This window comes from Plecotus auritus, assembly GCF_963455305.1.
Source record: "Plecotus auritus genome assembly, chromosome: 1".
In the NCBI taxonomy this organism is placed as follows: domain Eukaryota; kingdom Metazoa; phylum Chordata; class Mammalia; order Chiroptera; family Vespertilionidae; genus Plecotus; species Plecotus auritus.
This window is the reverse complement of record NC_137770.1, coordinates 198,426,557-198,447,749: the sequence shown is the minus strand read 5'-3', so window position 1 is coordinate 198,447,749 and position 21,193 is coordinate 198,426,557. Positions and strand designations below refer to the sequence as shown.

At 40.2% G+C, this 21,193-nt stretch overlaps 2 protein-coding genes across 5 annotated transcripts in view; one reads left to right on the top strand and one right to left on the bottom strand.

Moving 5' to 3' along the window:
• Nucleotides 1-21,193, top strand: part of ART3 (ADP-ribosyltransferase 3 (inactive)) — a 109,984-nt gene that overhangs the window by 29,064 nt on the left and 59,727 nt on the right. The gene's annotated exons all lie outside the window — the stretch shown is intronic.
• On the bottom strand, nucleotides 12,708-13,942 carry CXCL11 (C-X-C motif chemokine ligand 11; the record flags this gene model as incomplete). Its single annotated transcript, XM_080668870.1, has 4 exons — nucleotides 12,708-12,749; nucleotides 12,988-13,060; nucleotides 13,180-13,306; nucleotides 13,882-13,942. 4 exons carry the CDS (start codon nucleotides 13,940-13,942, stop codon nucleotides 12,708-12,710), a joined length of 303 nt encoding a protein of 100 aa, XP_080524996.1.

The window sequence follows — 21,193 nt, the reverse complement described above, 5'->3', positions numbered from 1 at the left end:
TTATCCCAGGGATGCTACAGAAGTACAAGTAAGTAGAACATGGTCTCAGGATGAAAAAACAAGTATTGTCAGATAATCACTGGCTGATGACCAGACATGGAAGCTCAGAACCATCAAAGAGATCCCATGGCCATAACTGGTTTGGCTCAGTGGGTAGAGCGTTGGCCTGCAGACTGAAAGGTCCCAAGTTCGATTCTAGTCAAGGGCATGTACCTTGGTTGCAGGCACATCCCCAGTAGGAGGTGTGCAGGAGGTAGCTGATCGATGTTTCTCTCCCATCGATGTTTCTGACTCTCTATCCCTCTCCCTTCCTCTCTGTAAAAAATCAATAAAATATATTTTTAAAAAAAGAGATCCCATGATTGCTGAAGGGAGTCTTGGAATCTCCTAGTAGTGGAAGACATTGTAAGCAGATAGAATGCTGTGTTTTAGTGGAGGTAGTAAGGTGGAATGATCAGTTCTAAAGTGTATATGTGTGGGATGCCTCAGGAAAGGATAAGAGCGGTAACTCTCTTTTTTTTTTTTATTGTTTTGTTAATCCACACCCTAAGATATTTTTCCATTGATTTTTAGAGGGAGTGGAAGGGAGGGGGTAGAGAAACAGAAAGAAACATCAATGTGAGAGAGACACATTAATTGGTAGCCGCTTGCATGCGCCCCGACTAGGGCTGGGGATGGAGTCTGCAACTGAGGTACATGCCCTTAATCAGGATTGAACCCAGGATCCTTCAGTCCCCAGGCTGACGCTCTATCAAACTGGCCAGGGTATGTAACTCTTGAACAGAGTCTTGAAAATGAGTAGTTATTGGACAGGGCATTTCAGATAGAAAATAGCATGGAAAATGGCAGATAATTGAATGACTGGAGTAGAGAGTTCACGTAGATGACAATTAGCAGCAGCATTCAGAGAGATAGGCTAAGTAGTGTGGACTTTATTCTGAAGACACTGAGAGGGTATTAAAGATTTTAGAAGGAGAGTAATAACAGATTTGCATTTTAGAACGTCTCAAAGAAAACTACAGCTCTGTAATAGTTAAAAAGGCAAAAACAGATTTTGTTCAGAAACCACTGCCGTAGGGGTAAAAGAGCTCTGTATAGAACTGGGTTCAGTTCCAAATCCAGCATGGAAAAGCAGAGATTTATAGCCAAGGAGTGTGTGTGTGTGTGTGTGTGTGTGTGTGTGTGTGTGTGTGTGTGTGTGAGGGTAGTAGGTTGGTGGATGGAACATAATTAAGGGGATTGGATAATTTTTGCTAAACTGATGTAACAGGATTCTTGTTGAAGGCAGGCTAAAGTAATCACATTTCACTGGGAATGGTGGGAGATGAGGAATTTCACCAGATATGGAGAATGATCAGATGTTAAGTGTGGGTGATTCTTATTAAAACTGGATTCTGCAAAGATGAACTCAGGAGCCCAAAGGTCAAGGCCTTGTTGAGAAGAGGGTTCAGAGGAGCAAACTAAACCTTGGCCAAGGAGTCTTTGTCAAAGGTTCCTGTCGAGCACTGTTGGAGGGTTGGGAGACTGAGGTCGGCAGACGAAGGATGCTCTTACAGTAGTCTAGATAAGAGCCATGTAGGACCTGAACTAAAGCTTTAACCATAGAGATAGGAAAAAAGGGATGAATTGAAGAAATTAAATGTGATATGGATTGAACGCCGAATATAAATGACAACAGGTTTCTAGTCCTTGCTTTGCTTCCTATTTTTCAGTAGGCTGAATGGAATGTGTGTGTGTGTGTGTGTGTGTGTGTGTGTGTGATATGTTTGTTGTTGTTTTAACATACATATTAAAGGCAATTTAGATGATTTTATTTTCAGAATCTTGCGACAACTTGCGGTGTGATTAAACCAGAGCAGGTAGGCCATAAGCATACATGACTTTGTGGAAGAAAGGCCCAGGATCAAGGTAGAGGCAGAGGTAGGGGTAGCCCTGGTCTTATTTTGGAATTGCTGTAGATAGCAAGATGAACATACTTTGAAACAGAATGCTATGTTTCTGAACTCATGCATTTGGGAAAACTTTTACAAATATGGTAGACTTAATTATTTGGGGAAGAGAGAACATTTGAGAGCTCTATAAAAGTGTTTTGGTATGCGTTTTGGTGTGATGTAGTCCCCCCTCCCTTTCATAAATCAGATTTAAATAAAATAAATATGAATTTTATGACTATTTGTTTCATTTTTAATCAAAAGCTTTAGATAAGATCTTTAGTTTCATTGTTTTTTTTGGGGAAGGAAGAATCTTATGTAGTTAGGTATGATGTAGTTCAATAGTGTATGTTATTCTATGTTTTAGATTATCATTTAGTGTTCTTCAAGCTGTTATTTATAATTTTTCTTTGTGAACAATTTAAAGAAGAATCTAAATTAGGATTTATAGGAAATTATGTAAAGTCTATAGTAACTCACCTCAGGGTATTTCCTATATCCTACCAGTTTACTGAGCTGTACCACGCAACTACATCTGCATTCACAGTGCCAGGATTTCCAGGAAGTGTAGTTATCCTTCTGTGGTACTTAAGTGAAACTATAGTTTCAGTGTACATAATGATCTCAGTCTCTAATAAAGTTTGCAAACAAGACAAGGAGAAAGTACTAACATTGCCTTGGCACCCCACACCCAATCTATCTCCCAATAATCCAAACAGTTGTGTGTGAGAGTGTACTATTACTAATCCCCAGAATGATTTGGCTGCATCATCAATATTTATATTTGTTGGTTCTGGAAATCTTTAAGAAACAGATCCTATCATCTTCCTTCGGTGCCACAGGCCTCAGCCACCGCCCTGGTTTCGGCTTGTGTTACAGGTCTGGCGTGGGCAGCTGCAGGCGCGGGTCTGGTCCCTGTGAACAGTGCGCCAGGAAGCCACTGAAAATTTTTTAAAAAGTAAAAAAAGAAACAGATACTAAAGTGGTACATTAATTCTATATGGGTATATTAAATATATTAAGTACCATACTCATCAGCCAAAAGTAATTAAATATTTTAATCTTTTCTTTCTTTTTTTAATTTTTTCTCTTTATATTATTTTTACAATATACAAAATAAATCTATTACCAGATTGTAGATACAAAATAATTAACCATATACATGCAATAAACATTAATATTTCAAGAAAAAAGATTTTAAATATAATATCAAAACTGTACTAATAGTATAATATCACAAAAGTTGTAGGCGATATTAAAAATCTGCAAATAACAGGATTACTTCTATTATATTCTAAAATATTTTTTCCTCTGGCTCTCTTTTTGTTCATCAGTTTATGTTCATTATATTCCACAAATGAGTGAGATCATGTGATAATTATATTTCTCCGAAAGGATATGTGCACCCCTATGTTCATAACAGCCCAATTTACAATAGCTAAGATTTGGAAACAGCCTAAGTGCCCATCAACAGTTGAGCGGGTTAAAAAACTGTGGTACATCTACACAATGGAATACCACACTGCTATAAAAAAAGAAGGAACTCTTACCATTTGCAACAGCATGGATGGACCTGGAGAGCATTATGCTAAGCGGAATCTTTCCTTTTCTAGTAGTATCATCCAAAACTACTTCATCTGTTTGAAGGCTTCTCTCTTCTTTTTTCATGCTCTTTTTTTTGTTGTTGTTTTTATTTTCCTATTCTCCCATTTCCCCCCCATCTCCCCCTCTTAGGCCCTCCCCCTCACCCTGCTGTCTGTGTCCATTGGTTAGGCTTATATGCATGCATACAAGTCCTTCGGTTGATCTCTCCCCCTTACCCCCAACCTCCCCTACCTTCCCTCTGAGGTTTGATGATCTGACCGATGTTTCTCTGTCTCTGGATCTGATTTTGTTCATCAGTTTATGTTGTTCATTATATTCCATAAATGAGTGAGATCATGTGATATTTATCTTTCTCTGACTGGCTAGGATACTTGGTGTAGCACAATGTCCACCTCTAAGCACAGTGACAGAGAACCTCTCCCAGGGAACCCAGCAATTCTAGAATCCCATGATCTTTTGCTTTCTATTTCAACTTAATTGTGGATATTTATCACTGATCTTCCTTGGTATGAAACTAAGACTGGGAGGTCTTTCAACAACATGTGCTGAAAGTGCGAGTGTGTCTTCCTCCCAGAAAAGACCTATTTTAAAACCAAATCCCTAGCACATATAATGAACTAAAGTAAAAATGAGCAACATCCCTTTCAAATGAAAGTCTTGATTGTTAAAAGCATTGTACACATATACTAGTAAGATAAGCTGAAAGGAAACTTAATTTAGTCATTTCTCTTGACTTTATAGTGTTTTGATAACTTGCAATTATATGTAGTGCTCTACATTGATATTTATGGTTATAAAGTAGGAAAAACAGCAAAAAGTATACACATAGGTACCAAAGGTCCAGCTGTTTATATGTAAATATGGAAATATAGAAAAAAATCATTACAAATTGACAAAAGTGGAAGTGGGGGGAGTTTGACAATGACAATGATTGACTTTTTCTAATGAGCGGCTTCATCTGTAGTTTAAAAATAGGCAGATACCTGCTCTCAGGAGTAGCCTTCAGCCTTTGAGGTCATCAGGAAAAGGGTTTCTCTACTCTTCATACTTGGCAAAGGCAGAGGCAATGAGCTCTGACAGGTTTCAGTTTCTGGGGTTGCTGAGTGGCTTCCATCTCTCTTTGTTTCTCAGTGTGGCTCCATGTATAGGCCTGAGTAGCACCAGGGCAGCAGACAGTAACAGGAATGCTTTGGGCATGGTGGGCTGCAGCTCCTCTTATTCCTTTCTCCTCCTTCCTCCTGGAATGGAAATACCAGGCAGCCAATCACTGTGCTATGAGAGATGTGACGCATTGTCCTTATCCTATCTAATAAAAGAGTAATATGCAAATTAACTGTACCTCCGTTATACCCACAAGCCATGCCCACCAGCCAATCAGCAAGTATGCAAATTAACCCAACCAAGATGGCTGTGGCCACGGAGAGAGCAGGAGGCTTGGGTTTTCCCGGCAATAGAGGAAGCCAAGCTTTCCGCCTGCCCTGGCCTGCCTTGGCCTCCACTTAAGGCTACAAAGTTTCAATTATAGAAGATAAATAAATCCCAACAAAAATGGCTACGGCCACAGAGCTAGCAGGAGGCTTGGCTCCACTCAAGGCTACAAAGTTTCAATTATAGAAGATAAATAAATCCCAGGGGGCGAGGCCAGCCTGCAAACCACCACAGGCCCCTCACCCAGGCTGCCCCATGCCCCAAGGGAACCCCCACCCTGATCCGGGACACCCTTCAGGGCAAACCAGTCAGCCCCCACCCGTGCACCAGGCCTCTATCCTATTTAATCCTCCTATCTAATAAAATAATAATATGCAAATTTACCGTCACTCCAGTACACAAGATGGCTGCCCCCATGTGGTCAAAGATGACTGACCCCATGTGGACACAAGATGGCCTCCACAAGATGGCCAGCAGGAGAGGGCAGTTGGGAGGGACCAGGTCTGCAAGGGAGGGCAGTTGTGGGCAATCAGGCCAGCAGGGGAGGGAAGTTGGGAGGGACCAGGCTTGCAAGGGAGGGCAGTTGGGGGCAATCAAGCCTGCAGGGGAGGGCAGTTAGGGGTGACCAGGCTGGCAGAGGAGGGAAGTTAGGGGTGACTGAGCCTGCAGGGGAGGGCAGTTAGGGGTGACCAGGCCGGCAGGGGAGAGCAGTTGGGGGGACCAGGCCTGCAGGGGAGGGCAGTTAGGGGTGACCAGGCCGGCAGGGGAGAGCAGTTGGGGGGACCAGGCCTGCAGGGGAGGGCAGTTAGGGGCAATTATGCTGGCAGGGGAGCAGTTAGGCATCAATCAGGCTGACAGGGGAGTGGTTAGGGTGTGATCAGGCTGGCAGGCAGAAGTGGTTAGGGGCAATCAGGAAGGCAAACAGGCGAGCAGTTGGGAGCCAGCTGTCCTGGATTGTGAGAGGGATGTCCGACTGTCCATTTAATTTGCATATTAACCCAACAATTTGCATATTATTATGCAAATAAACGGACAGTTGGACATCCCTTGAGGGGTCCCAGATTGGAGAGGGTGCAGGCTGGGCTGAGGGACACACCTCCCTATGCACGAATTTCGTGCACCGGGCCTCTAGACCTATATAATAAAAGCCTAATATGCTAAGTGTCCAACCATTCATTTGACCGTTCGACCAGTCTCTATGATACGCACTGACCACCAGGGGGCAGATGCTCCAACTGGTAGGTTAGCTTGCTGCTGGGTGAGATGGGCCGGACATGCCCTGGACAAATCCATGCACTGGACTGATTTGGCCCGATCCTCACAGGCCAGACCGAGGGACCCCACTGGTGCACAAATCCATGCACTGGGCCTCTAGTTACTTTATATTGTGCTAAAATACACATAACATAAAAGTTACCATTTAACCACTTAAAAGTATACAATTCAGTGGCATCAAGTACATTGACAGTGCTATATAATCATCACTATTATCTAGTTCCAGAATTTGTTCACCATCCTGAACAGAAACTTTGTAATTAAGCAGTCACTCCTCATTACCTCATCCCTACATCCCCTGATAACTACTAATCTGCTTTCTGTTTCTATGGATTTTCTTATTTTGGATATGTCACATAAATGGAATTATACAATACTAGAGGCCCGATGCACGAAGATTCGTGCAAGAATGGGCCTTCCTTCCCCTGGCTGCTGGCACCACCTTCACTCTGGCCAGAGCCGCCTTTCCACTCCAGCCCGGAGCCGCCTTTCCGCCTTCCCATGCTGCCCAGAGGCCTGGAGCGGCTGGGGTGAGGCGGAACACCTGTGTTGTCGCCATGGCGATGACACAAGTGTCCTGCCTCGCCCCCAGCCGCTCAGTGCCTGCATATGCAAATTAACCCACCATCTTTGTTGGGTTAATTTGCATACTCACTCCTGATTGGCTGGTGGGCATCGCAAAGGTACGGTCAATTAGTATGTTACTCTTTTTTTAGGTAGATTAGTATGTTGCCTTTTGTGTCTGGCTTTTTTACTTAGTGTAATGTTTTCAAGACTTATCCATGTTATAGCATGTATTGATATTTCTATGCTTATTGATTTTAGAGGAGAAAAGAGAGAGCAAGAGAGAGAGAAGATGAGAGAAAGAGAGAGAGAGAGAGTCATCAATTGGTCAGGCCCTAACTGGAGATCAAACCAACAACCTAGGAATGTGCCCTGACCAGAAATTGAACCCACAATCTTTCGGTATATGGGGTGGTGCTCTAATCAACTGAGCCACATTGGCCAGGGCTCATTCCTTTTTAAGGCTGAATAAATATTCCATTAGTGTATATATACCACATTTTCTTTATCCATTAATTTGTTGGTGGGCATTTGGGTGTTTCTACCTTTTGGCTGTTGTGAATAGTGCTGTATAAACATTTGTGTACAAATTTTTGTTTGTACAACTGTTTTCAATTCTTTGGGACTGTATGTATCTAGGAGTGGAATTGCTGGGTCATATGGTAATTCATACTGCCCTTATTACTTTTCAGATCAGTATTTCCCAAAGTGTGGGACAATGCCAGGGGGCTCACTGGTAATACATTTAATATCAATTAGTTATTTTCTGTTTACATTCAGTCCTTCTGATTAAATCATGGAGAGTCTCAAGTTGGTATTAGTATGACTTTCAGACATCTCACTATGTTAATTTCCCTTTTTAACAAATACAGAGCAGGCCTGCTGCTTCAAACCTTTGGCATACAGTAATAGCTGAAATTTAGTACTTTTCATTGTATTTCCTTTTATTGTTACACTGGTGGCCCGGTGCATGAAATTCATGCACATTAAAAGGGAACTCATTAGAGGAAATATTTTGATATTGCTATTTGCCCTTTCTCTATAATAGAAGTGTCAGAGATGAAAGAAAATTAGTAACACATATATGAAAATAATATATAAATTTATTAATAAATAAACAATAACAGTGTCAACGTCCCCCGGCTGGCACCGGGCAGGGGACGCAGCCTCACGTCCCCCGCACACACCTCGCCGCTCATGCAGCTCCACCCCACCAGTGTGTTCCTGCCACGCACGCAGCCTCCTGCTGATTGGTCGTTATGGCGTGAGGGCATCAAGACCATTTGCATATTAGCCTTTTATTATTATAGATTTTATTTCTATAACAAGTGATAACTGATTTCACATGTATAGTAATGAAAGTTTTCTTTTTATGTAAATGTATGTAAAGTACAGGTGGTACACAGAATTTGCAAAATATAATGAAAATTGATCAGAAATATGGTAAAAATGTGTAAAGATGATATGAAAATGACTTCAAGTTTGGGCAATAAAGACTTGAGCTCTGGAAACATATCCCTTCTTAGTCTTTGCCATTTCCAATTAACTTTCTATGCCATAATCAGAATAATCTACACTAATAAAAGAGTAAGATGCAAATTGACCACACCTTCCTGATGCCCACCAGCCAATCAGGAGTGATTATGCAAATTAACCCAACAAAGATGGTGGGTTAATTTGCATACACAGGTGCTGAGAGGGTGGGGTGAGACGCTTGCGTTGTCGCCATGGCAACGACACTGGCATTCCACCCCACCCCAGCCACTCCGGGCCTCTGGGCAGTGTGGGAAGGCGGAAAGGCGGCTCCAGGTTGGAGTGAAAAGGTGGCTCCGGCCAGAGCGAAGGCAGTGCCAGCAGCCAGGGGAAGGAAGGCCCATTCTTGCATGAATCTTTGTGCATTGGGCCTCTAGTTTATAATAACTTGGATAGGGTCATTCTCTTATTCTTAAACATTTAGTCTCCATTGGATAGAGTAAAATTCAAGGTTGTTTAGCTAGACATTTGATGTCCTTCATTCTGTACTCCAACCAAACCAGTCTAATTATTATTTTTTAACTAACCTTATACTTTCCTAACACTGTGCATTCTCATGCCATTGCTGTAAAGTAAGTTCCTTCCTCCTTAGTTTATATTGCCATTTAGTCATTCTTTTCTCAAATATTTATTGAAGTTCTGATATGTGCTAGGCACTGTACTGTGGGCTAGAACTATGGTGGCTTTCTTATTGAGTTTATACTTGTGGGAGAGCATAGATTAAGCACAGGCATAATTCTTTAGGGACAATTGAAATAGTGTGATGGAAAAGTAGAGAGTGTTATGAAAACAAATAGGCCACCTATTTTAGTTGAGATTTAAGGGATGGTTTCAAAGACAACATCTTGTCAAAAACGTCATTTAGGCTGAGATCTAAGTTACTAGTAGGCATTAGCTTAGTGAAGAAATGGACAGAGGGACTAGTAATGTGCAAAATTACTGAGGTAAGAAGGATCATGGCTTAAGTATTATGTTAATTCTTTAATATGTTTATTTTGCCATGGAGAAATTTAAGTATATCGTGTCTTCTCAATAATAATGTCCTGGTCTAAACTACATTATTTTAAAGAATTTATCATGCAGCCCTAACTCAAATAATTTTTATTTTTAAAGATACGCTTAAAAAATTACTGTAAATAGTCAAATATTAGATCTAAGTCTTGACACTATTTTGGAAACTTATATAGAAGTCCCATTCCATATAATAAAAGCCTAATATGCAAATCAACAGAATGGTGGAATGACCAGTGGAACAACTGGTCACTATGATGCACACTGACTACCAGAGGGCAGACGCTGAACACAGGAGCTGCCCCCAGCCCGCAGGCTCCAGGCTGGCCAAGGCGGGTGCCAGTGGGGGCTTCCCGATCACCCCACCAGTCACCCCGTAGGTTGACCCTGATTGCCAACCAGGCCTAGGGACCCCACCTGTGCATGGATTTCGTGCACCAAGCCTCTAGTTTCTATATACAAATTTATGTAGATTTATGATATATATGTGTTTATACTATATATTTAATATGTATTTATACTTTTTATTATAAATTTATACTATTATATATTATGTAATACTACATACCTAGATTATATATCACAGTATAAATATATGATACAGGTTATATAGATTTATATACAAATTCCCTGGATAACATTTTGGCTTCTCATTATTGCTGTAGGAACCCATCAAGAAGCCAGTTAGTAAGAAGACCTATTAGGTTCCAGGCACCTCCTTTGCTATTTACTTTTTTGTCAGTTCTCTGATCTGCTTTATGGTTGGCTCTTTGATATCAATGGAAGGATACATTAAAATTGTTCTCTTTTTTCCTTCTGAATTTTTTATTGAGATATAATTAATATACTATACAATTCACCAATGTAGGGTATACAATTCAATAGTTTTTAGTACAGTAGATTGAAAGAGTTATACAGCCTTTACCACAATCAGTTTTAAATTTTTTTCTTTAATCTTGACCCTATGTTTTTATTGATTTTTAGAGAGAGATGGAGGAAGAAAGAGAGGGCGCGAGAGAAACATTGATATAGGGGCTTAATCACAAGGAATAACAACAGCCTGTAATTATTGGAATCGAGAGTCTAGGACGAGAAAGACATTGATTGTTTGCCTCCTGTATGCACCCTGATCAGGGATCCAACCCACAACCTAGGTATGTGCCCTGACTGGGAATTAAACTGGCAACGTTTTGGTATGTAGGACAACACTCCAACCAGCTGAACCACCTGGCCAAAGCTAGCACATTTTTATCACTTCCAAAAGAAACCCCGTATCTGTTAAGAGTCACTTCTTGTTATCTCTTATCCCTAGGCAATAACTAACCTACTGTCTGTCTTTATAGATTTGCCTATTCTGGATAGTTTGTTTAATGGAATCATAAATATGTCTTTTGTAATTGCCTTTTTTTGCTTAGTATAAAGTTTTCAAGATTGGTCCATCTTGTAAAATTGTCCTTTTTTCAGATAAGCAGTAATGTCCTTTTTTTTTTTTTTGGTAATTCTGTAACATATTTTTATTTTTCAAATGTATAGGTGTCTATATAAAGAATGCTGTATTAGCTAAGGTTTTTGGTTACATGACAGAGATATCAACTCTAGCTAGCTTCAGCAGAAGAGAAATTTAATTGAAGAATCCAAAGGAAGACTGAAGAATCAGGCTTGATTCTTAGAAAATGGACAAAAACCTAAGGGAGCTTGGTGGCAAGGAATACTAGCCAGTCATGCCGTACAAACATGTTAGGACTTACACTGTTTCTACTGCCAGTTTAAATAATTTACTTACTGGTGGTTTATTTGAGGTGCTAGCTGGAATTCAAAGTCTAGGGAAGGAGTGGCTTCCTTTGGCTTCTTCTTTTTGGTCTCTCACCAAAACTCACATAATAAGGGATTTGCCCCCAAGTAAAAAGGGGGTTTGGACTTAGGAAGACCCCTTAAAAAGAGAGACAATTTTTCCTTCACAACTATCTATTAAGATATATTTCTAAATAATTCTGTGTGTTAACAGGTAGCATTATGCTTTTTGAAATACAAGGTGAAATTGTTAAAGGCATATCAAATTTTTGGAAGACATATGAATGTGTCTGTTTTACAAAGTGTGGACAAAAAAAAGGGGCCACATACTAAACCTGACAAGCTCAGGGGAAGCTGCATAGAGGGTCTTACAAACTCGGAGACCTAAACCAAACCACATAGAATGGTCAGAGATTAAAACTTCCTAACTAAAAGTGTGTCATGGCAGGTAGTCATGTCCTAGGACTGAATCTTCCTTGACAATCTTTACCTTAATCGAGCCTATCTATTGTCCTTTTGCTGCTATGGTAACACCTTTGGAATGTCAGAGTAATCTTCTTTTCCAGACCCCTCAGGTCACAATCTCCCACCAGAGCACAAGACCACCATGAACCCCTCATTATTTTATTGTTCAAATACCATCTGTATGTGCCATAAATGTTAATTGTTAACTATCCTATACCCACCAATATAAATGAAGTTGTGGTACTTTCTTAGAGAAAAATGATTTTGATTCTTTTTAAAATAGAACTATCTCAGATATCCCTAAATTGTATCGTATGGGCATGACTTACAAAGGTAAGATTGTATATTTTCCTAAGAAAAAGAATCACAGAAAGTAAAGGTGGTTTCCAGATATGTGCATATATTTCTTTTCAACATTTTCTTTGGTAGACAAAAACATTTTATATTTAAAATGTGTCTAAAATGTTGCTATAATTTATAAAAATAGATAAAACAAAATGCACAGTAAACACACATATCCTAATTGTTTCAAAACATATCAATGAAAAACAAAGTTGCTAAAATCAAATTAAGACCAGAGCTGCTAACTCAGTTATGAAATATTTACATTCTTACCAATTTTCCTTAGTTTATAATTTTTTTTCATAGTACATTTCATGAATTATTGCCTTTTTATAAACAAGATGACATGTAAGAACTTTTTTTCCTAGGTATATATGTGCTGTATGATTTTGGGAAAAGAAATGTGGATTTGCATTTTAAAATTTGGGGAGATGTTTATGATATACCTGGATGCTTTTGACTCATAAGATCTTGACTTCAGTAATAATAGTAATGTCTCCATTATAACTGCAGATTGTAATATGGAATCTAGATCAAGTATAGGCAGATAACTTAGATACAAATGTTTTCATTCTCACAGCAGAATAGTTATAAACATCAAATCTTCTAGAAGGTTCCCGAACTTACAAATCCTACAATGCATGAATGTGCATTGCAATAGGCAGCAGAAAGTCATTTCCCTCTACAGAATTATTACCATTCTTATCATTTCATCGTCACAGATAACTTGTTCTAAGTTTTCATATCCTTTTTTCCAGGACTTCAGATGTTTTGATGTTTTAAAAAATTCATTCTTTCAACTTTCTGTAATAAGAAAATGAGAGTTTTATAAACTTGGGCTGTTCTTGTTTCCCAGTGATAAAGAGTGACATGCAAAAACATACAGCAAAAAAAGAAAAACTAATTATAACCAAAGATCCCTTATTAAAACACTTCATATAGGATCATAGAATCTTTTCTGAAGTTGTCTACTTTATTTTTTTTTTTCAAGAGATCTGTCTTGGATAAAACATTATAAAATGGAAGTAATCTGGTAACCTACCTTTCTTATAATGTTTGCTTGCTTCGACCTGGGATTTAAGCATCTTTGTCCTTTATGTGCTTTCAAGGTGATACTGTTAAAGGAATATCCAAAACACTTGTAAATTTTGGATGGAAAAGCATAAACAAAACAAAACAAAAAAACACCAAAAATGCCTCCATCATTGTCATCTTTAGCAAGTCCATTACTTACATCACTTCTATTTTGTCACAGTTGTTACTTGGGTAAATTACAGAGATTTTCTCAATATCTGCCACTTTCACTGCCTTTACTCCAGGGCCTATGCAAAGACAGCGTCCCCCTTTGAACATTGGGAAACCTAAAACAGATCATAGCATCAGTTACTAATGGATCTGATTGCAACAGAGAACTTTGGCTTATAATTCTGGTGAAGAATGTGAGCCAAGTTTTTATTAAGGATAAAAATGGTCATTTGTCAAATAGCACTTGACACTGCTGTTGCTAGGAAAGGAGCCTAAGTAATGCATTAATGATTTTCTCTTTAAATTTGTAACCAAATCATTAAAGAATAGATGAAAGCATAAAAGAAGTCTTGGAGATCAAGCTTATTTGCCTTTTTTATTCTCAAGAATTTTTCCAGGAAGCTAGTAACATTATTTCACAAAGATCTTTTTAACAGGCATTTAAAACTATTGCTAAAGGCTCTTGTCAGATTTTGTAACCAAATACATTTCGTGAAGTTTGTCATCTCTAGTTTCATAATCATCTCTAATGTCTCCAACATTTCTTACATTCTCTGTCAAAGCTGTAGTAATTCTAATGTGTGAGGTTAAATAAAAATTTAGTATATCTTTTAGGGTAAAAGTGGAAGAAAAAACATTTGAAGAATTAGAAAAGAAATTTATAGGCTGAGAAATAAAAAGTATCACATACCTTGAGCAATTGTAGCACAGAATATCACTGCCAAGACTATAGCCATGCCCTTCACATTCATGTTGGTTGCTGCTGCTTCAGATTTGATCTCTTCTTGAAGGGAGTAGAAAAGCTGAACATAGAAGGGAATTCTTAGTTGGCATATAGAGGGCATTTTATATACCAGCAATCCTTAATGGCAACAGGAATTTCCCTCCTTGAGTCATGCTTCTTTCTTGCTTCCAAGAGTTTCTGTTTTGTTCTCTTCTAAATATCACTCTCCCTTCCTAATTGTTACAGTGTCTAAAGTAATACTAACATGAAAGCACTTTTTACCATAAAAAGTAAACAGCTGTGTATCCAGATAGGAAACAGCCTTCTTAAGGAGGTGTTTCCTAGAAATGTATTTAATTATCGGATCACCCCTGGGCAGTGGAATTCTGATTGCCATTCATTTTCCTTTTTTTATTCAGGAAGATTGTCTTCCTGTTTTCAAATTTTTAATATATTTTATTGATTTTTTACAGAGAGGAAGGGATAGGGAGAGAGTTAGAAACATCAGTGAGAGAGAAACATTGATCAGCTGCCTTCTGCACACCCCCTATTGGGGATGTGCCCAGAACCAAGGTACATGCCCTTGACCGGAATCGAACCTGGGACCCTTCAGTCTGCAGGCCGATGCTCTATCCACTGAGCCAAACAGGTTAGGGCTTATGTAATGTTTTTATGGCTTGGGTTCTACTTTGATATAACCCCTGCTTTTTATCTTTACCTTTTCCTCTCAAGCTTTCTAAATCTATTTGTTTTAAATGTGTCACTTGTAGACACTTAAAAAATCACATCCAAGGAATTTTTAATAGGTAAATGTATTTACTGTATAATTGGAAGATTTTAAAATGCTTTCTTGCTATTTTCTGTCTTTATGTTTTCTTCCTAATGTTAAATATATTCCCTTTAACATTTTTATGTGATTTGAAAGGAATACATAATTTTGTGTTTTGCTAGTAATATTTAAAAATTTTTATGCATAAACTAGCTCTTCATTCTATGTCATACTGTTTTAAATAGGCATAATTCACGTAGCCAGGGTGGCTGGGTTAGAGCATCTTCCCATGCACAGAAAGATTGTCAGTTCAATTCCCCATCAGGATACATAGCTAGGTTGCAGGTTCAATTCGTAGTGGAGGCACATACAGGAGGCAACCAGTCAATGTTTCTCTCATACATCAATGTTTTCTCTCTCTCTTCCTCCCTCCCTCTCTCCCTTTCTTTTTTTTCTCTTCCTCTCTTCCCCTCTCTCTAAAATTAGTAAAAAAAAAAAAAAAATCCTCTGGTGAGGATTAAAAACAATAAATAAATAAATAGGCATACTTCAAATTTTTATAAAACATGAACAGACTTCCTTTTTGCTTTCATGTGTGAATTACTATTTGGCTGGGTAGAAAACTTGTGGGTCACAATTTTCTCCTTCAGAACTCTCAGTATATTGTTTTATTGCCAACCATTACTACATAATATTGTACATGTATACAATATAGTACATAATATTTAAAAACATCAGAAACTAGTTCCTCCCGACCCTGGCTCCTTTGGACATACACAGACATTTTTCACCTAACCATTCCCATATCAGACTATCTGAGGTCTCTAATTTTTCTGTATTTCTAAATATTCTAGGAGGGAATAGGGGAGAAGACAGGGAGAAGAAAAAATCTTTCTTCTTCCTGTGAGGAAGATCACCAGCAGTCTATAGGGAGGGTGCTGCTGCTGCTTGTGTTTGACCCCAGAAGACGGCTCTTTCTACCCATGTGGATGCAGCCTTGTCTGCTTTTCCTCAGAGCTGACTTGCAGTTTGGATGCTGAGTAAGGTTTATTTAATTATTCACTTCAAGTCCTCAGGTAATAGATCCAAAATTATGCAGAGTTGGGAGAGGACTGGTTTTGAATTTTAATCTTTTCACCTCGTTTTCTTTTTAAAAAACATTTTATTGATTTTTACAGAGAGGAAGGGAGAGGGATAGAGAGTTAGAAATATCAATGAGACAGAAACATTGATCAGCTGCCTCCTGCACGCCCCCTATTGGGGATTGAACCTGCAACCAAGGTACATGCCCTTGTCTGGAATTGAACCTGGGACCCTTCTTCAGTCCACAGGCTGACGCTCTATCCACTGAGCCAAACCAGTTAGGGCTCACCTCATTGTCTTGAACAATACGAAAAGTGAGCCTAATTAAGCTCTGGCAGCTGCTAATATGGCCCGATGCTCTGTCCTTCCTTAATACTCTTCTTCTTTAATGCCTCCTCCTGTGTCCCTGCCTTAAAGTTTACTGGAAAGCACTATCCTTTTCTACAGTAATTTGCTCATTCATTCATTTAACAAATATTTATTTTAGGTGTCTCTTACATGCCTGGCACTCTTGAGTATTGAAGATAGAGCAGTGAACAAAACCAATGAAGTTCCTTTTTGTGTCTTGCAAATTTTACAGTTTTCTAACTAACTCATTGTAGAAGATAGTCTGCTGATTTCTGCTATTTCTGTAGATGTGTGTTTTTAGGACCATGACTTGTTCTGGACTAAATACTTTCTAATACCATGTGCAGAGGAATAATTTCTTTCAGAATATCCCATCTAGTGAACTTGAGGATCCCTCTTCTTTCTATTCATATAATCTCATTCCTCTAGTTTTCTCTCCTTCTCTTCCTTTAAGTTGTGATATCTTCAGGAAGCCTTCTTCAAGACATAAAGATTTCTTCTCCTGGCTTCATAGCACTTACTGTCGTCTAGCTTTATTTAGTAGAAAATATAATATAAGCCTAATGTGTACCACATATTTAATTTTAAATATTCTAGTATCCATGTTTAAAAACTAAAAAGAAACAGTTGAAATTCATTTTCATAATACATTTTATTTAATCCAAAGCATGAAAAAAGTACTCCAATGTGTAATCAATATAAAAATATTAAATGAGATTATTTTAGTTCTAAGACTTCAAATTGGACAAGCAACATTTCATATGCTCAGTAGTCGCCCTAGCCGGTATGGTTCAGTGGATGGAGTGTCAGCCTGCAGGCCAAAGGGTCCCAGGTACAATTCTGGTCAAGGGCATGTACTTTGGTTGCAGGCTCCTCCCCCGGTCAGGGCGCATGCAGGAAGCAAGCAATCGATGTGTTTCTTTCATATTGATATTACTATCTTTCCCTCTCTCTGAAAATCAATGGAAAAAATATCCTCAGGTGAGAATTAAAAAAAAGAAAAAAAAATGTTCAAATGCTCAGTAGACACGTGGTTAGTGGTTACCATATTGGATAGTATAGGTCTAGTTATTCATTTGGCACTTAGCATATTATACTACCTTGACACTTTACTTAATCCTATATAATAAAAAGCTAATATGCAAAAAGACCAAATGGCGGAACAACCGAACAACCAGTTGCTATGACGTGTGCTGACCACCAGGGGGAGTGTGCACAGAACATGGCGGGTGTCAGCAGCAGGCGGCACAGCACAGAACATGGTGGGCATTGGCCGAGGTGGGATGGTGGTGCAGGTGAGCGGGGGTGCCACACCAAGGCGGGGGGCGCCAGTCACTGTCATCTGGATGAGCCTCTGGTGGTTACTGAAAATTCTTTGCTCCCGCATGCCACAGTCCTTCCCATCACTCGCACTTGCTGTTGGCGCCAGACCTGCTTGCACCCGCTGTGGCACCGGAGCTGCCGTTCACACCCACTGCCAGCGCCCGGCACTGGCCCCAATTGCTCAGTGCTGTCATTGGGTGCAAGCAGCGGCTACCAGCCCCAATCGCCCCTCAGGGCTTCTCCACCTCCCCCTGCTCCTGAGGGATGATTGGGCTGGCAGCCGCCTCTCACACCTGCTGCCAGCGACAGCCCCACTTGCACCCACTGCTATCACCAGCCCCACTCACACCCACAGCTGGCACAGGAGCTGCCGCTCAACCCTGCTGCCAGTGCTGCATGCCGGTCCCAATCGCTCGGCACCATCAGTGGATGTGAGTGGGAGCTGCCAGTCCAGATCGCCCCTGAGGGCTTCTCCACCTCCCCTTGCTCCTGAGGGGTGATCAGGGCAGCAGCCTCCGCTCACACCCACTGATGGCACCAGCCCCACTTGCACCCGCTGCTGGTGCCGGCCCCAATCGCTCTGCGCCGTCAGTGCATGGGAGTGGTGGTGGCGGAGTGGGGCTGCCAGCAGACAAGGGACCGGGCGTGGTGGCAGGAGGGGCTGGTGGGTAGCGGGGGGGTGTGGAGGATGGGCCAAGACCCACCCCTGTGCCCACTGCAGCCTTGCGGCCCGTTCCTTTCAGGGTGCATGAATTCATGCATTTGGGCCCCTAGTATTAAATAAAGAAGGAATGGAGAGGAGAGATACTGTGCTTTTTGTTTTATTTTAGAAACTTTTCTAAGTCTCCCTAGTCCTTTTGTTCTTTTCCTCTTCACTAAGTCATTATATACACTTCATTGTTCTTTCTGTTAGATTAAGCAGGACAAAGATTAAACTGCACTGTCTTTTTAGTAGCATTTGCCTGTTCTCTTGTTTCTGGAATTGGACTGTTCCAGGTTCAACCACTCAACCAAGTTTTCCCTTGAATTTAAAGGAGAATCCAATGAAACTAATCTAGTTTCTATGATTAATCAACAGACTCTTCTACCTTAAATACACTTTAATCTGTGAATCATCTGAACTTTTAGTTATGATCTCAAGTTATCCAATTAATATAGACTTTTCAAATGTTTTTAGGTGTTTAAAATATTTTCAAGTGGGAAGAGATTAATACAAAACATTTAAAGATTTAATTCCCAACCCTCCATTCACTAAGACTATAAAAATATATTGATTACAAAAATAAAAAGTAATATCAAGGATATTTTGTCTAGATAAATTAGTGAAAAGTGGGTTAGAAATGTAAACTAACATTACTATCCTATCTAATAAAAGAGTAATATGCAAATTGACCGTCACTCCTACACACAAGATGGCTGCCCCCCTGTGGACACAAGATGGCCGCCACAAGATGGCCAGCAGGGGAGGGCAGTTGTGGGCGGTCAGGCCAGCAGGGGAGGGCAGTTGGGGGAGACCCAGGCCTGCAGGGGAGAGCAGTTGGGGGGGACCAGGCCTGCAAGGGAGGGCAGTTGGGGGTGATCAGGCCTGCAGGGGAGGGAAGTTAGGGGTAACCAGGCCTGCAGGGGAGGACAGTTGGGGGGGGATCCAGGCCTGCAGGGGAGGGGAGTTGGGGGGGACCAGGCCTGCAGGGGAGGGCAGTTGGGTGCAACCAGGCCTGCAGGGGAGGGTAGTTGGGGGGGACCAGGCTGGCAAGGGAGGGCAGTTAGGGGTTATCGGGCCAGCAGGGGAGGGCAGTTGGGGGCAACCAGGCCTGCAGGGTAGGGCAGTTAGGGCTGACCAGGCTGGCAGGGGAGGGCAGTTAGGGGCAATCGGCTGGCAGCGAAGCAGTTAGGCGTCAATCAGGCTGGCAGGGGAGTAGTTAGGGGGTGATCTGGCTGGCAGGGTAGTGGTTAGGGGGTGATCAGGCTGGCAGGCAGAAGCAGTTAGGGGCAATCAGGCAGGCAGGCAGGTGAGCGGTTGGGAGCCAGCAGTCCTGGATTGTGAGAGGGATGTCCCAGATTGAAGTGGGTGCAGGCTGGGCTGAGGGACACCCTCCCCACCCCATGCATGAATTTCATGCACTGGGCCTCTAGTTTATTATAAATTACTATTACTTAACAGAATCCTATTGTTTTGTTTTTATAGCAGGCTGATGACTCACTCCTAGAGAAGAGGTTGTCATACATGTGATTAGCACGTAAAATAATGTAAATAGACTGAACATATTGAGGTAGAATCCTTAACTCTTAAAAGTACAGTAATGTAGTACCTGATGCTCTGTCATAAAGGGATTAGTACATTTAGGGAGCTGCCAGTGGACATTTTTAGGAGCCCTTAATGGAATACTATTTCTGTGATTTTCTTACAACATTATTTAAATACTCTTCCCCCAAATCAGACAAATCCTGCAGGATATATCCAAGGCAGCGATTAGGCACCAGCAAGTCTTGGGAAAAGTTGTAAAAACAATTTTAAAACATAATTAAGGCATTAATTAATTATGCATATTTCATTGCTGTTTAAAAGCATTCCAAAGAGTGAGTGCATTTTGAATAAAGATGTTTGAATCTGTACTTGATCTGTTTCTTGTACTTTAACATAAGAAGACATTTGCAAATGCTGTACCCTGCTAATGCAATTTGGTATTTGAGAATGAGATCTACCAGAGCTCACATTTTATAAGGATGATTTCATCCTTGATATGTGCTACCCCAAACATTGTAGTCTCAAGTGGATGCACAAAAGAAGGGCTAATTTTCAGTGGCCACCATCACTATACTGACCTTTCCATGCTTGAGAGAGCCACTGCCAGCCGTCTACCTTTCCTCCCCTTGTCAGAATGCCAGAAGGAATGAAATCAGAACCTTGGCACACCTTGTATGAATGATTACTGAACTCTGTACCAAATTTCTGATGTTAAAGGGGAGATATCTGTACTCTGGAAAGATGAGACAAAGAGAAGAAATAAGCTTTTAGCTTCCAGTGATTGAAGATTTGAAAAATAGTTACAATTCAATTTACTTGGCTTTTAAACTGTGCCTGTTCATGCTGATTAGATAGAGGCTGTCTGTTTTTTGTTCCTGGAGTTGGATAGCTTTCCATTGTCTTAATTTATTACAAAGGAGAGGGTTTTCTAAGCTAAGCTGCCAGTGACTTCCTGTACTACAACTCTTTATGTTCATGGTATCTCCCCTGCCAGGTGAGTATGAACTACAGCTCTTTAATTTTCTTAAAAATCATTTATGCTTTTGATCTACCATTCCTCTTCTTAAAAGAATACTTAATGCTACCTTTTTGGAAGGAGTGTTATCAAATAGTCATTATATGCTTTCTTTAACTTGGACAAACATAGTATATAAATATTGTTTCTTTTATCTAGAACCAAATTTACTTGCCTTAGGATGTTATATTTTGCCAAGTGAATATGGCCAAGTTGATTTTATAAAAGTATAATTAATAAATGTCAAAGAGAAGCTACTTGATTTCTTTTCACAATAATTCAGAGGGGGAGAAAAGAACATGGGTTTGAAAATGAATTACTTTGGAATTTTTGGTAAAATTTTAAAACTTCATATGTTAAAATTTAGAACTCAGAAGAAGAAACTATCAAGTCTGTTGTTACCTCTTTGATTAGATTAGCCATCTTTTCAGTGCCCTCTAGACTACTCTCCACAGAACATTTGCTGTAATTTGCATGTATTTGAGCCAGGAGCAGT